This window comes from Mycteria americana, chromosome 14 (genome assembly GCF_035582795.1).
Source record: "Mycteria americana isolate JAX WOST 10 ecotype Jacksonville Zoo and Gardens chromosome 14, USCA_MyAme_1.0, whole genome shotgun sequence".
Lineage (NCBI taxonomy): Eukaryota > Metazoa > Chordata > Aves > Ciconiiformes > Ciconiidae > Mycteria > Mycteria americana.
Window position 1 is genome coordinate 7171041 of NC_134378.1, and position 14736 is coordinate 7185776.

At 57.6% G+C, this 14736-nt stretch overlaps 1 protein-coding gene across 1 annotated transcript; it reads right to left on the bottom strand.

Moving 5' to 3' along the window:
- Nucleotides 1-208: 208 nt before the first annotated feature.
- Nucleotides 209-12400, bottom strand: PABPC1L (poly(A) binding protein cytoplasmic 1 like). Its single transcript, XM_075516934.1, has 15 exons — nt 12006-12400; nt 10994-11187; nt 10313-10428; nt 9383-9522; nt 8416-8510; nt 8014-8151; nt 7400-7495; nt 6221-6487; nt 5590-5680; nt 5171-5299; nt 3679-3818; nt 3218-3311; nt 2160-2290; nt 1260-1349; nt 209-661 (listed from the first exon to the last, which is right to left on the bottom strand). The coding sequence occupies exons 1-14, from the start codon at nt 12196-12198 to the stop codon at nt 1266-1268; spliced, it is 1908 nt and encodes a 635-aa protein (XP_075373049.1). The 5' UTR covers nt 12199-12400; the 3' UTR covers nt 209-661; nt 1260-1265.
- Nucleotides 12401-14736: the final 2336 nt, after the last annotated feature.

A 14736-nucleotide genomic window follows, 5' to 3' on the forward strand; every position in this document is an offset into this window, starting at 1 on the left:
ATGCCTTTTAAAAGGAAGTTAAAAATGGCTAGCTAGAAAAGAAAATCCATGTAGATGGTATGAGATTTGCTTAAAGCCATCCTCCCAGAGACAGAAAGGATCAGGAGAACCTTTTGGTTGGCAATTTGTTCATTTAATCCTATATGTCTCCTCCTGTCAGCTCTCAGGACTGCTGCCCCACCAGCGTCACAAGCTTCAAACGCTAATTACAGCAGCCTGACCTACGTCCATCCCTCCACCTGCATGAAACAGAGAAAAAGTATTTGCTTTCTGGAAGGGAACTAATCCATGTTTTGGGGGTGGAAGCATCAGTTCTTTATTAGTGTCAGCTACAGGAACAAATAAAACTACAGAACCCAATAAATTCACTAAAAATGATGATTCATCAGCACTTGTCATTTCCTGGGCAACTGAACCAGGCTGGGTTCCACACTGCATTTCACAAGATGCTTTCAGTAGCAAGAAGAGAATTAACGTGGGTATTTTTTACAGGTGCAGGAAGAAGCAATTCTGCAAGGTTTACAATACACACAAAAAAATAGGATGAGGCATTGAAGACAAGCCAGGGTCACTGTACAGGCACAATTCCAAAAGCATGGTGGGATTGCTGCTGCTGTTCTTCAAAGGCAACGTTCTCAGGGCTCGCTCTAAGTCCTGAAGTCTACAAAAAAAAAAAAAAAAAAGAACCCACATATGCAATTTTCAACTGCTAAAGGAACAATTTCATCCAGACAAGAATTTACCTGAACTTGGATTAACACAGTTTCCTTGCTATCACAAAAAAATATTATCTTCAGAGGGGTACATGAGAGTCCAAATTGCTCGTTAATGGGTCTGTCCTACCCTCAGCAGCAGGGCCAGCTCTCCTGATCAAGCGCACCCAGGGCTGCCAACATTTTTAGGCTATCTACTGACAAGGTTCTGCAAAAAACACTGGGAAATCCCAGGAAAGATTGTGCCGGTCCCCACTAGACTACAGAAAAGCAAGGTCCTTTTCTGTCTTCCTTCCTGGTTGCACAGTCATTGCCCTTGTGAACACAGAAAAACCACACAGAACAGTGTCTCTGCAGTACAATTAAGTCTGGAAAGTGGACAATGTGATTTAAGAAGTGGAATATTACAGTCAAAGATACTTACATTGCTCATCAAGCCATACTTGCTCTGGACAAGAAACCCACTCCCCAGTTTCAGACTCAGAAACCAGAGACCCTGAGCACACCACGCACATGCCGACACTTGCAAGAGCTCCCTGCGCCTACCCGGGGTCACTGCAGGAACGCCGCAGCACTGCTCTTGTGCGACGTCTCGGTAGCCTGGTGCGCTTGGAGAACAGCAACCGCTTCCTCGATCTTACGACAGAGAGCACAAGGGGGGGAAGAAGTTGAGTTGCTCCAACGTAGGAGCACACTGCACAAGAAATGCGATATTGCAGGTCCTGTCCTCCACACAGACCCACTTCCAAGAGGTAAAGGACTTAATCATCATAAAATCCAAGGCTGCTGCTTCTGCAGGAGGCTGCTTAGCTCATAGACCTCTTCTGTCTCTTCCCTAGGAAGATGCTGGGGCATCTCTCCTTTTCTGTAGGAGTCAGAACTGTCCAGAGAGAAATCAAACTTCTCCGTACGTGGAGCTGCCTGACACCACCCAGCAGAGCCCACGCTCCTTCAAAAAAATGTCAGTGAAAGGGTAAAGGTGAATCCTGCCGCCAAGGAGCAACAAGGCGATGCAGTCAATTCACTGCAACTGTTTTGATGGGAACCAATGCTAAGTATTCACCAGGATTAAGGAGGAAACTGAAGAAGTGCTTCAGAGAGGCAGCATTTATCTGGCTTCTATTCTCAGGAAAGAGCATTTCCCCCTCTCCTTCCAGGGAGTGACACCCACCCTGCTTTTTCCCCTCTCACTTCCCAGCCATCTCCAAACTACCCACGGAACTTGGCCCTTTTGCTGAAGGCAGGCAGGTGTTCAGGCACTGGGTGCAGTGCCATCAACCTGGGGCCTTTTCTGCTCATTTTTCTCTTAAAAAAAAGCAGCTACTTGCTCTTCCCATGACTATCGATGTCGTTGGCCCATCTTCTGGGCCACGATCACCTTTCCTTGCAGCAGCAGGTGGTTAGCCCCTTGGGATGCTGTTTGCTTGGGCACCGAGTGCCTCCTACCTTGGAGTGCAGGGAGTCAGGGGACTCCAGGAGCAGCAGCAGCTCGGAGTTGTCTATCTCCAGCAGCATCCCAGTGATCTTGCCGGCCAGCGAGGGATGCATCGCGTGGATCAGAGGGTAGAGGCGCTCACCTGCTCCAAACACCAGGGAGGACATCACCACTATCTATGCAAGACCTCCAGCATTTTCAAACCCAGTGCAAGCCCTCCTGCCCTCCCAGCTCTGTCCTTTCAACTGAAAAGGGGTACAAGGATGGTGATGGGGGAAAAAAAAAAAAAAAAAATCACCGCTCACAAGGAAACCTACTCCAGCATGTCACAGCAACAGTGTTTGTAGGCAGGGAAGCTGCCGGGTGAAGCCGGACAGCAGCAGGCACCTGCGGTGGGAGCAGGGCAGTGGAACGGGGAGCACTGCCCGCCAGCGTGCACGTGAAGGGGCCTGCTTCTGCAGGAGAGCTTCCTCCCGGGGAGGGAAGAGCTGGTCCGTGACCTGCTGTGCTTTTGCCGGGCAGAGCAGGGCAGCCTCCCTGCAGCAGGGTGAGCGATCCTCTCCCACGCCACAGGCGCTGGCCGCCCCACCAGCAGGATGCCAGACGGCACCCGAAGCCCAAGGACTGGGCGGCAGAGCTGACCCTAACCCCCACGGCCACCAAGCTGTTCATCAGCACCTGAGAACGGCGATGCAGGATGGCTCAGAGTTCAGGGGAATCGCAAATGCCCTGCTGCAGCCTGGCAGCACGGGCAGCATGGAGCTCTGCCTCTCCTGCGGAGCTTTGCCAGATGCTGTCTCACTGCCAGGCAGCCAATACAGACAGGGAGTGGTTTTGCTGCTTCCATACCCTTCCAACACAGCCTGAATGTTTTGTTTTTTTTTGGTTTTTTTTTTTTTTTTTTTTTTTTTTTTTTTTTAAAGCAGCATAATATTAGAGCAATCCCACAAAAGCTTACAGCTTCTCCTAGCAGCTAAGTTTTCCCTGGTGCATGCAAGCCCACATGCCCTCCCATGCACGCACAGCCCCACAGCTGGACCTACTCCAGCAGAGCAGCCGTGACACCCACCTATCATTTGCTTCTGCTCCTGAGGAGGGGCTGCTGCAAGCATGGATGCCGTCAGCGGCTCCTGCCCCTGGACGTGCACAGCAGGTTCTCCCAGCTGGAGAAAGAAACCAGAGAAGAGCAGCAATCAAAGGCTGGAAGCGATGTGAGAGTTACCTGGCTTGAAGGAACGGTGCTGGTGGAGCATTTCACCTTTCCGAGATGCTGATGCAGGCTCTGGCATTGCCTGTTTGTATCCAAATGCCAGCTTCCAGGAAAGCCAGAGCCAGGCATCACAGCCGTGTGGCTACTGGATCCGTAGCCCCAGGTACCCCGGCAGCCCCCAGGAAAGGCTCCCATAGCACCAGTCATAAACAGAGCCATGGGGCTGCCTGGGGTCAGCAGTCACGTTAGTCCAGAGCAGGACCAGGACTGATGCACGTTGTGGTGGCCGTGCCGAAGCTGGGAGCCCGCAGAGCGGTTACCTGCGGGGCCACCACGGGCGGCACATGCCCCATCGGCTGGACGTTCCTGATGGCCGAGGAGTACTTGTACTGCGGGGCACCCCGTGGCAGGGTGTTCGAGGAGGGCACCCGAGCGCTGACCGTCTGCGTCCCGATGTTGGCTGCAACGGGGATGGGAACATTTCTAAGGAGGAGCCCATGAAACGCATGCCTGCACTGGGGAGGCTGAAGCCACAAGGGCAGTGTGCTCAGCCAGATGGCCCGAAAAATCCCCCCCATGGGCTCAAAGCAGCCCCCAGGTCAAAGGCAGCTTCCCCAGGACGGGCAGGGCACTGCCATCCTGCCTGCTCGGCTGGGGTTGCCTGGTTTTGTGCAGAGGGCAGGAGAGCTGGCAAAGGTACCTACGCCTCGTCTGTCCTCCAGAAATGCCCGTCTGCATCAGCAGCTGGTGGACGGGCACAGCACCAGGGAGGGTGGGCTGCAAGAGCACGTGCCCCCAGCTCACCCCGGCTCCCCTCCTGCAGGGAGGCGAGGGCAGAGAAAGGAGGGGACAAGGGCAAAAGTAGAGGGGACAAACCAAAGACGGCCCTCCTGATCCCCCTGCTCGTTTCACTGATAAGACACTCAACACCGAAGACCACCTTGGGCTAAATCACATGAAGACATGAGGGTTGTAGGTAGACACTGCCCCACCAGATGGTCCCATGTTTTGGGGGACCTCAGACCTTCACCCGCTCACCAGGTGGGCAACTTCCACCCTGGGCTACTTCTGCCTCTCCATGGAGGACCCTCAGAGGGGGCTACGCTGCAAGCCCCGGCAAGCATCCTCCTCCTCCTCCCTCACACGAAAGGCAGAGGGGTGATGGGACAGACACGGGGTTAAAGCACTCTTGGGGTGAGGAGTGCTCTGGGCACCACGTGCAGGACGGCAGCTCGGTTACCACCCTGCCAGCCCTGCAGGAGCACAGCCATGTCACGCTGGCAAGGCGGAGGGGACACCCCAGGACACAGGGACAGCCCCAGCACAGGCACTGGGGATGCCAGCAAGGTCTGGTGCTTGGGCCATAGCTCCAAACACCTCTAGCATGAGCGTGTTTTACTGGGGGCTTGGCCTTGGCAGCAGTTCAGCTAGAGCCGGTGAGAACCTCCGCTTCTGCCCAAGAAGTCCTTTCCCAACCTCCACCTCAGTCAGAGTACTAAGCCTAGGGTGTCATGGCTGCATCATCATCATCTTTAATGAACGTATTCAAGGAGCAATGCCCAACAAGACCAATCTGCGTATGAGAGGCCTGTCCCGTTACCTGAAAGACCACAACCTTCCCCAAAAGTTACACACTTATTTACTACAGACACTGCTCCAGTCCCATCACATCCAAGGGCACCATCCGGACTCCTCCACGAGCAATCCCACAAACCGATCCATCTTCAGAGGCAGACCCAAGCTCGCAGCGAGCACCCTCACCCACACACGGCCACTATGGCGATGTCCGAGGCGGGTCCTTCCCCCACTCACCCACTCTCTGGGCCTGGGGGGGCACGCGGGGCACCTGGGTGGAAGCCTGTCTCATGGTGCTGATGTTGGACAGCAGGCGCCGGGGCGGCGCGGCAGCCCTCAGGATGGGGGTAGCTGCAGGATACGCTGCTGTAGAGATGGAGCATGATTAATAAAGCTTCTTGGCAGCAAAGGCATGGAAGGAGACATGGAGGGGAAGTGACCACAGCTGGGGAAACCTCAGGAGCACCTCACCTCTGGGGTCGACCCTAACCATCCCCCAGTGCCCATCACCATGACCCCTGCACCAAACCCCTGCGCACTTCTCCAGGCAATGGCCCCCCCGTGGTTACACGCTTTGTGCTGATTTTAGAGACCCTCAGTCTCTAGCCGAGCCCAGCTCGCACCGAGAGCCCGCGGGGAGAGACAGGCTGACTCACGGGGAGGCCGGGAGGGCTGCGCACTCCAGCGAGTGGCAGGACGGACTGGGACAACTGGGCTGGGGCTGTAGAAGGTAGCTCTGGTTTGTGGCTAGGAAAGGAGAACATGTTATCCAAGGTGACTTGGGAGCTGGGTCAGATTTAACGCAGAGCATCTCAGCGGCCACCATGCACAGACAGGCGAGCCAAAACCATACTCTGCAGCATGCCGGAGCACTTTGAAGATTGACCTCCAGTCCTGCTGCCTGCGCGTCCTCCAGCGGCTCCGCTTACCTCCTCCCCACGCGCTTTTGCTCCTCTGTAACCCTTCTCCCTCCCCGCCTTTCGTCAGAGGACTCTTCCTCCATGCTCACACCCTCCCACCAAACTCCTCCTTGGTGACCTCTGAGGAGCAGTCGGTGGCTACTAAACCCCCAGCCCACTGCCTGGAGCACCTGCACCCCGCCAGCGTTTTGGCAAGCCCTGCCGCTTACGCAGAAGCCCAGCGCCGATCCCACCGATCCCATGCCAGCGTGCGCTTGGGTCTGCACAAACCGAGACGGGATCCTCAGCCCAACTGCCTCCCCGCTCCTCCAGCCCCGGGCAAACTCAGGTCCCCGTGCGAGGCTGCCGTTCGGGAGCAGGGACTCACCTGGGGGATGGGGGGTAGGAAGTACCCCGGGGGGGGCTGGAAGGAGCCCAGGAGAGGGCCAGGCAGAGCCCTCATGGTGGCTAATCTCTGCATGTACTGGTTGGTGAGGATTGCTTTCCGCTCTTCTTTCCTTTGAGCGAGCGCGACGTAGAGAGGCTTGGTGCTGACGATCCGCCCGTTCATTTCCGTCACGGCCTTGGTAGCCTCTTCTGGGGAGGAAAAACATACAAACCCAAACCCTTTGCTGTGGCCACCCTCTGTCATCACCTAAAATTGGATTAGAACAAGACAGCTAAGTCCACAGATCGCCGCAGCACCCACAAAACACGGCGTGGCGGGGGGGCACGTGGGACCCGCAGGCACCCCATTGCAGCCCCCGCACCCAGGGTGGGACGGATGGGGCTGTGCCCACGGGGCTCCACGGAAAGGTTTCTCCGGGGAAGGGGAGGATTTGCTCAGGCAAAACCAGTAGGTTTGGGAAGTGAAGATGGCAGACTCTGGGCAAGCCCAAGATCTGCAGCCTGTGATCTTCCAAGGGGTCCGTGCCCCAGCCCCGCAGGGCCCACGGGCCAGCAACACTCTGGTGCTTAGTGCCACAGGAGCCAGCAAGGGCTGGGGATGGGTGGGACACTGTGCCCTGCCCGAGGGCCAGGCAGCATCTGTCCCCAGCCCACGTTACAGGTGTCTGACCTTAAAGCCAGACCATCCCTCTACGCCCATATGCACAGCCTTCAGGAGAAGCTTGACACCAGGCTTGGTGGCAAGACCGACACTTTTAATGTTTTTCCAAAAGGCCAAACACCAGCCTGTCAGCCAGGCAAACCCCACTCTCCCCAGAGTGAGGTGGCTTTTGGGTCATTTCCATTTCTATTAGTGTCACATTGGTCCCGAACCGCAGAGCAGCTGTGCAATACTCAGAATGATGTGGCTTTAAGGTCCCACACCCCGCACCTCACCAGGGCTGGGGTAACTCAGCAAAGCTACAACATATTTGCTGAATCAGTAAGCTCCTCAGGACAGCGTGGGGTACAAGTGGCATGTCCTTCACACTTGGCTTGAGATACAAGCCATCAGCAGGGAACCGTAGCTCAACAGGATGATAATCCCGACCCATTTCCAAGGGCTGAGCACACCGTCCAGCTGACCCCAGGAGCCCCAGCGACAGCCCCGGTCCCTCACCTTGGCACTGGTGATGGTGCCGTAGGGAGAGAACTCCTTCCTCAGCCTCTCGTCGTCTATCCCATCGTCCAGGTTCTTCACGTACAGGTTGACCCCCTGCAAACAGGCAGAAAAGCAGCTTGGCCTCTGGGCTCCAAAGTTTACAGCAGCTTTTCAAGCTGGACGCGTGTTTCACCAGCAGCTCAGCTCAGGGACATCCCACAAACGCGTCCTCTCCAGAGCTGCTGCGGGACCAGTGATGTGGAGAGGAGCCAGGACCGCGCACGTGCTCCGCTCGTAGGCGAGACGCCCTGAGTGAAGAGGATTGCTGTGAAGCTGCTCCAAAACCTCAGGAAGCCACCTCATTTCCAGACTAATATTTTAATATCTGGAAGAGAGCAGACCTGTTTGTCCACCTGTCAAGATCATCCTGGGTTTCGATCTCTCTCCTCTTTCCTGATACTGCTTCCCGGGACATTACCAGGCAGTGACTGGACGCCTGCGTGGGTCATTAATTGCAGAATGGACCCAGCACACTGATCTGCTCTGGAGAGCCCTGTGCTGTCCCCAAGCCCAGATGTCCCAGGAGGCCCCGGTGCGGAGCTGCAGGATGGCGCACCCCGCTCTCCCCTTACCTGGTACCTGCTCACTCGCTCCTGCTTGATCTGCTCAAATTTCCGCTTCAGCTCGCTCTGGCGCTCCAGCCGCTTCTGGGCTCGGCCCACGTACAGCATCCGCCCGTTGATCTCCTTCCCGTTCATGTCGGCCACCACCTGCCAGCCGAGGGAAGGGCTCTGAGCGCCGTGGGAAGCTGCCAGCCACGGCCCTGCTCTCCACCCACCGCGAGCAGAGACCCCCGGGCAAGGAAGCAGCTCTGCTCCCCTTTGCCGGGTCCTGCCCATCCAGGCAGCCCTGCCAGTGCCGGCACCCAGGCAGGCATGGAGCCGGTGAGGTTCCCCCTCCGAGGAGAGGTGGGGACATGAGCAGGGGACAAGCTCGGGGCTGAGACAGCAGATGGGCAGCGAGGAGCCTCTTGCCTTTTGGGCTTCTTCGTGCTTCTCGAAGTTGACAAATCCGAAGCCCTTCGAGCGGCCGGCGTTGTCCATCATGACTTTGACACTTAGCGTCTTTCCTGCAAGAGGAAAGGAAAGTATCGGTCCGAAGAAGGGTGCCCAGCAAGGGGGTGCCGCCGGCACACAGCACCGCGCTCAGGAGCCACGACGAGATGCCAGTCCAGCGAGGAGACCAGACGGCTGTGGCAGCACGGAAGAGCCAAACAGGAGGACAGACAGCGGGATCCCCGCTGCGAGGCAGGAACGGGAGGCTGCGCGCGTCACTGAGGGCAATCCCTCCCACCCTGGGTGCTGCTCTCATCGCTGTTGCTCATTGCTCTCATCCCCAAACTTTTCAGTTTCTCCAGCCAGTGCACCGAGTTCCTTTGGCCAGAAGTTCTCATCTCCTTTATATATGAACACATGTATTGGGTTCGTATGAAGGGTGTTCACAAATTACCTGCGCTAATATTGGCTAAGCATGGACAGTACGGCCCGTGGGTTGGCACAACACTAAAACCCATCACAAGAAGCATTCTCCAGTAATGGACTAAACTGAAAAGCCTTTTTTGCTTTAAATTCAGACTCAGCATCTCTTATTCCCAGGGCTCCTATAACCAGACAGCAGGCTAGTTTCAAGACAATTTAAAAAACTAACAAAACAAAAAAACCTTGCTTTTGTTACCCAAGCAAGTAAAAAAAACTTCTTTTTTTCACGAGAGCACCTAATACAAGTTATCCTTCATCTTAGCAGGAAAGCACACGTAATGTCCTGATGATTTCAGCCACTGTGGTCCTCTGGTGAGGTGGAGTTTAAGCAAGTCAGATCCCATCGAGAGAACGGGCTCGGTATTTCAATCAAGCACTCTCTCCAGCTTTCTTTGCAGTTGTCCAAACTCCAGTTTATCAGACATGAGGATACTTTGCTTCAACAAAACGAACTTCAACTCACCAAACTTGGAGAATATTTCCCGCAGTTTGTCATCATCCATGTCATCCCCAAAGTTTTTGATGTAGACGTTGGTGAACTCCATCGCCCTAGCCCCAAACTCTGCCTCGCGCTCTTTGCGGGATTTGAAATGGCCAACAAACCTGCGGGAAGCAAGGAAAGGGACGTGAAACCCTCCACATCCCCTGCAGAGGGAAGACGGACACAGGCACATCTGTCTCGGTACAGGCCAAGGGACACCCCGTCACCTCAGGCCATGCTTTGCTCACCTGTAAACCCACCCTGTGTTTCACATCCACCAACTTCAGCATGTCCCACCCGGGGGTTCCCCTACCCAGGCCCCACTTGGCACTACTGAAATGGGGAGAGCGGTAACACAGGGCGCAGCCCTATGCTGGGGGTGTCACCCCAGGAGACCCCAAAAGACCCCAAGGGATGCCACCAAGTGCCAGCTCTCTTCCTCCAAGGTATCCCCAAGCCCTTTGGGCAGCCGCTTGCCTCTGCGGAGACAGGGATGTAGAGAATAAGGTGACGCAACGTAAGTGGAGAGCTGAAGAACAACAAAACCTCTTCCTGCCCAGATTATCTGATGCCGACAACCAGGATCGAGGACCAGCCCTGCTTTGTGGGCACTCGTTACACCGCCTCAGCAATAAAACCCAGCCCGGGGTTGGACTGCTTCCCCACGGCCAGGAACAGCTCCAGACCACTATCACACTTCCACCAGCATCGACCACGAGTGACTCACTGCCGCGGAGAGCGGCGGAGCCGCCGTGCCCAGCGGGGAGGAAATGGGAAGAGGGGAGAAAACAGAGAGCAGCAGGAGGTGGCAGCCCAAGCAGGGCAGGCGTTTGCTCCCCAGCGCGCACCGAGGCAAGGGAGGAGCAGAGCCAAGCGCAGAGCTGAGGAGACACTCTCCTCTGCGGCACTTACACCTTCCGGTCGTTGAGCAACATCCCATTCATGGTCTCGATGGCCCGAGTCGCTGCCTCGTGAGTCTCAAAGTGAACAAAGCCATAGCCACGGGATCCGTTTTCATCACAAACTACCTACAAACGCGGAGCGGGGGGGAGGGGGGGGGAAAGGGACAGACACTGGTTTTCTCCAGGCTTGCACACAAGCAAGTCGCAGGAAAGCCCACCCTCATTTTCCAGGGGCATTTACCCTCCCTGACATCCCACTCCCACAAGAGCGGAGCTGCACTGGCTGCTGGCAGCAGGTCAGGGAGCCAGGCGAGAGCTCTGCCCCGGGGCTGCCCAGGGCCAGAAGCCCTGCTGGGGCCAAGGTTGCCCTCCAGCACCCGGGGCATCATATAAAGCACAAGAGCTCGTGGCTTACTGAGAGCCGAGTGCCATTGGCGCACGGAGCTCAGACAGGTCAGCAGACAACGTCTCTGTGCAGGGACTGGGAAGAAGGGGGGCATGCGGGTGGAAACCCCCCATTCCCAAGAGAAACACAGCGGGGCCTTTTGGCTTCAAAGCAGGTGGGAATTTAGAGGAAACTTTGTAGGAAGCAGAACAAGAAAGTGAATTTCAGCTGGCTGGAGCACGCTGCCAAGAATGCGGGGAAGCTCTGCAGCAAGCCCTTTCCTGCAGGGCCCATGGGTGCGCGTACCTTGCACGACAGGATGTTTCCGAAGGCGGAGAACGTGTCGTACAGGGCTTTGTTATCAATGGAGTCGTCCAGGTTCTTGATAAAGATGTTTCCAACGCCCGACTTCCGGAGCCCGGGGTCCCGCTGGGACCACATGATGCGGATGGGACGGCCTTTGATCACTTCAAAGTTCATGGTGTCCAGGGCTCGCTCAGCTGGCAAAGAAGCAAAGACAGGGGGAGAGAGGAGGGTACCACACAGATCCCCTTCACATTGTACAGCAGCTGAGACGGGCGCAGGAATCAGGGGTACTGTTGGACAGGGGCTCGTTAACCTAAATGAGCCAGGCAGCTCTGCCTCCAGGGCAGCAGGGCCAGGCAGGGGCTGCTCTCCTCTCCTCCCCGCCAGCCACACCACTCCTTCCTTCTTAATTCTTTTTCCCCTCTCCAAAGCATGTCTGACTCCCACGGGATCATTCATTTCATGCAAGCTCCGGTTTGGCAGATGCCCAACTCGTGTACCCAGGAAGGGTTTTGGTCTCCAGGGCAACTAACCCGACACCTTCCCATCACCGCTGCCTCGCTCCAGCACGAAACGCCTGTTGGGTACCACGCCGTGCAGCGCTCTACCACTGCAATCCCTGCCAGGAGAGGGGCCTCGCTTCACACCGCGAGCCAGGCGGCAGCTGGCTGCCCCGGGGAAGGGCAGAAGGGGTTTTGGTGCCCTTCTCCATCAGCTCATGGAGGGAGGCAACTCTTGCAAGTCACCTTCCTCCCCCGCAAGCCCAAAGCCCAGCTGCCGCATCCTCTCCCAGTCCCTAAGAAGAGATGGGAGTGGGATGGGTCACCCCATTGGGAATGGGATTAGTTACAACCAAAACCCAACGGTAGCAGAATATTGCCGAGCCATAACAGCTGAGGCATCCACTCAAACAACTGCTCCCCCCTTTTCCACTGCCTGCCCTTCCTTCTCTTGCACACCCCGAGTCCCCATTGCAAGGCAGCTCCTCAGGGCTGCGTTACAGGGAGCGTACCGTCCACAGGCTGCTGGAAGTTTATGTAGGCATAGCCCAGTGATCGGCGTGTGGCAACGTCCCGACAGACTCGGATGGACATGATGGGCCCAGCGGGTGAGAACTTCTCGTAGAGCATGGCTTCGGTCACGTCCGGGTGGAGGTCTCCCACGTAGAGAGAGGCTAACGGATAGCCAGGGCCGCTAGCGTTCATGGTCAACCACAAAGCTCAGCTGCAGAGGAAGACAGACCCAAGGCTGCAGGGCACAGGTTTCGGATCGCATACAGCGACCACGGATGCACGCTGGGGCTGGCCCCACCGCAGCCGTGCAAGCCGTGCCCTTCTCACCAGCAGCGGTAGGACCAGGAACGCCCCAAGGATGCTGCAGTTCCCACATTTTTCAGGGACATTTCAGTGTTGGTGCAAAAGCCAAGCCGGGGCGATCTGCACATCACAGCCCTCGCACACACCCAGGGAGAGGCCAGAGGGACACAACACGCCACACACCCCGATTTGTTCCTTTCGACACTCAAAACCCAAGAGAAATAAAACAGAGTTTAACTCCTCAGCAGGTAAACAGCCCTTCTCCACCAGAGACTTCCATTTTAATTCCTCCAGCCGGCTGCTCAGCCAGAGCAAACCCGAGGAGCGCAGGTTTGCTTTGATGCACGGCGCTGCCCTGCCAGGGGAGCAGCTTCCCACGACCAGCCCTGCAGCCCGCAGCGCTGCGGCCAGCGCTCCCCGCAACCGCCTCCATCTCTAACAAGGCAAACACAGGTTTTTAGCCAGCCCTTCCCAATTTCTCAGCTTGCTGACGAGGCCCCCAAAGCAGGAAAATCGATGCTCAGTCTCTCACTGGTTTTTGTTGGGTATAAAGTTGTGTGTGAAGATGACGGTCACTGCTTGAGACCCCCCAGGTACTGCCCAGGAAAACAGAGATGCAGCTCCTGCCCTAAAAGCTTGTAAGCCCATCTTTGGGACTCTTAAAGCTCAAAAGACCCGAGACACTTGTTAAGATACCCTATGGATGCCCAAAATAAATGCACCCACAGAGGAAAGGTGCGTTAAGCAATCTCTCAGTCAAAGGCAAGCCACCACCGAGGGGAGAACACGGAAGAGCCGTGCATCAGCCGCGTGAGACAGCCCTGCTCCTCCCGCACCCAAGGTGCTCCTCCCGAGGCCCTCACAGCAACGCCGACAGCAAAACAAGTACAGGCTGACAGAGCAAACACAGCGTCCTCTGCAGCTGGCGGGGCGAAGAGCCAGGGAAGGGAGCTCAGGAAGGAGAGGACCAAGCCAGCGCGGTGAGGACCAAGCAGGGACCCGGCGCAGGGCGAGGCGCGGAGCGGCCCCACCACGGCGGCAGGAGCCGCTCGCCCGGCAGCGGCGCGGGGCCGAGCACTCGCAGCCGGCGGCGGGCCGGAGCCGGGCCGGAGCCGCAGAGCAGCCAGCCAGCCGCTCGCCCTGCCCGGCCCGGCCCGGCCCCGCTCCGCCGGCGAGGACCACCGGTCGCCCCCGCTCCGCGCCCGAGACCCCGGGAGAAACCGCCCTCCCCGGCCCGGAGCCGGGCGGCGGGACCCCGGCCCCGCACTCACGCCGAGCGCTCCGGCGGGCTCGGCTGGGCTCGCAGCGCAGCTCAGCACCGCTCCGGCCGCGGCTGCCGGCACCGCCCGCCTCTTCCCGCGGCGGCGCCGGGGGCGGGACCGGGCCGGGCCCTCCCCGCCCTCCGCCAGCTGCCGCCCGGCCCGGCCCGGCCCCGCCCCGAGCGGCGCCCGGCGCGGCGGCACCTCCCGCCGGCAGGGCAGGGCAGGGCCGGGCCGGGCCGCGGTAGCCCCGCGCCCCGCCGAGCGAAGGGGTTTAGGCAGAGAGCCAGCGCTTGCACCTCCCGATTTCTGCAAGTGGCAGCCAGGGCAGCTGCCCGCCCGCCCGCCCGCCTCGTGTCCCTTCCACCAAACGGAAGGGGAGCGGTGCTGCGCCTTGCCCTTGAGCACTGAGAGCACTCGCTAACGCTGCATGCCCCACCCGCATATTTTTAGGAAATCACCTGCAAGTTCTGGGAGGTAATTCCCTGAAGTTACGAAATCCAGGCAGGAGCCGGTAAGATACACGCAGCTCGGTACAAACCCCTCATTACACACTCACGCAAACGCCCTCAACACCCAACTGAGACCCGCGGGATACAGAACCTGGCCTCTGCCGTCACCTTTTGTCTGGATGACACACGAGTGTTGTAAGGTCACCTTCGTGCACAGAGATGACAGCCCAGCTGTGCTGGGCATACTGGTACATGTACGAGAGGCGATGAGTTGTCATTAAACAGCTCGCTGTGCAGCTGAAACGCTGATGAAAAGCAGGAGCCTAGGGCAGCGGGCAGGGCAGCTCCACCAGCAGCTTCCCCAACACGGCTGCGTTTGCCGGGCTGTGCTGGGCCCGAGCCACCACCACCTCCGTGTTTCAGCCAGACCCGTTCCCCATGGCCAGGCTCCCACTGCTTCCACACTTTTGAGCTGGGAAGCTAGTGCAGCAGGAAAAGTGTCTCCTGTTGACTTCAGCTGAACAGGTCTACTGGATTTCATTAAAAAAGGCGGTTCCTCTGCTGCCGTGGAGTCCTTGAACGCTGCTCAGGAGCCATGCCAGCCTGCTCCAGGCAGCACCACAGTCCCGCACCTTAAAGCAAAACCAAGCGTGGTTGCTCAGCTCCACCCCATCCCGTACTCTCGGAAGGGTCAGCTGCAGTGCAGATGAGGAGAA

What these genes read in the sequence shown, in the direction of transcription:
- PABPC1L (XM_075516934.1), bottom strand. Translation starts at nt 12,198, where the DNA reads ATGAACGCTAGCGGCCCTGGCTATCCGTTAGCCTCTCTCTACGTGGGA. An exon ending in GCACCATCACCAGTGCCAAG is followed by an intron (nt 6,488 to 7,399) that starts GTGAGGGACCGG and finishes ATCCAATTTTAG; the next exon opens with GTGATGACAGAGGGTGGCCA. An exon ending in CGCCCGTGGTGGCCCCGCAG is followed by an intron (nt 3,312 to 3,678) that starts GTAACCGCTCTG and finishes TTCTTTCTCCAG; the next exon opens with CTGGGAGAACCTGCTGTGCA.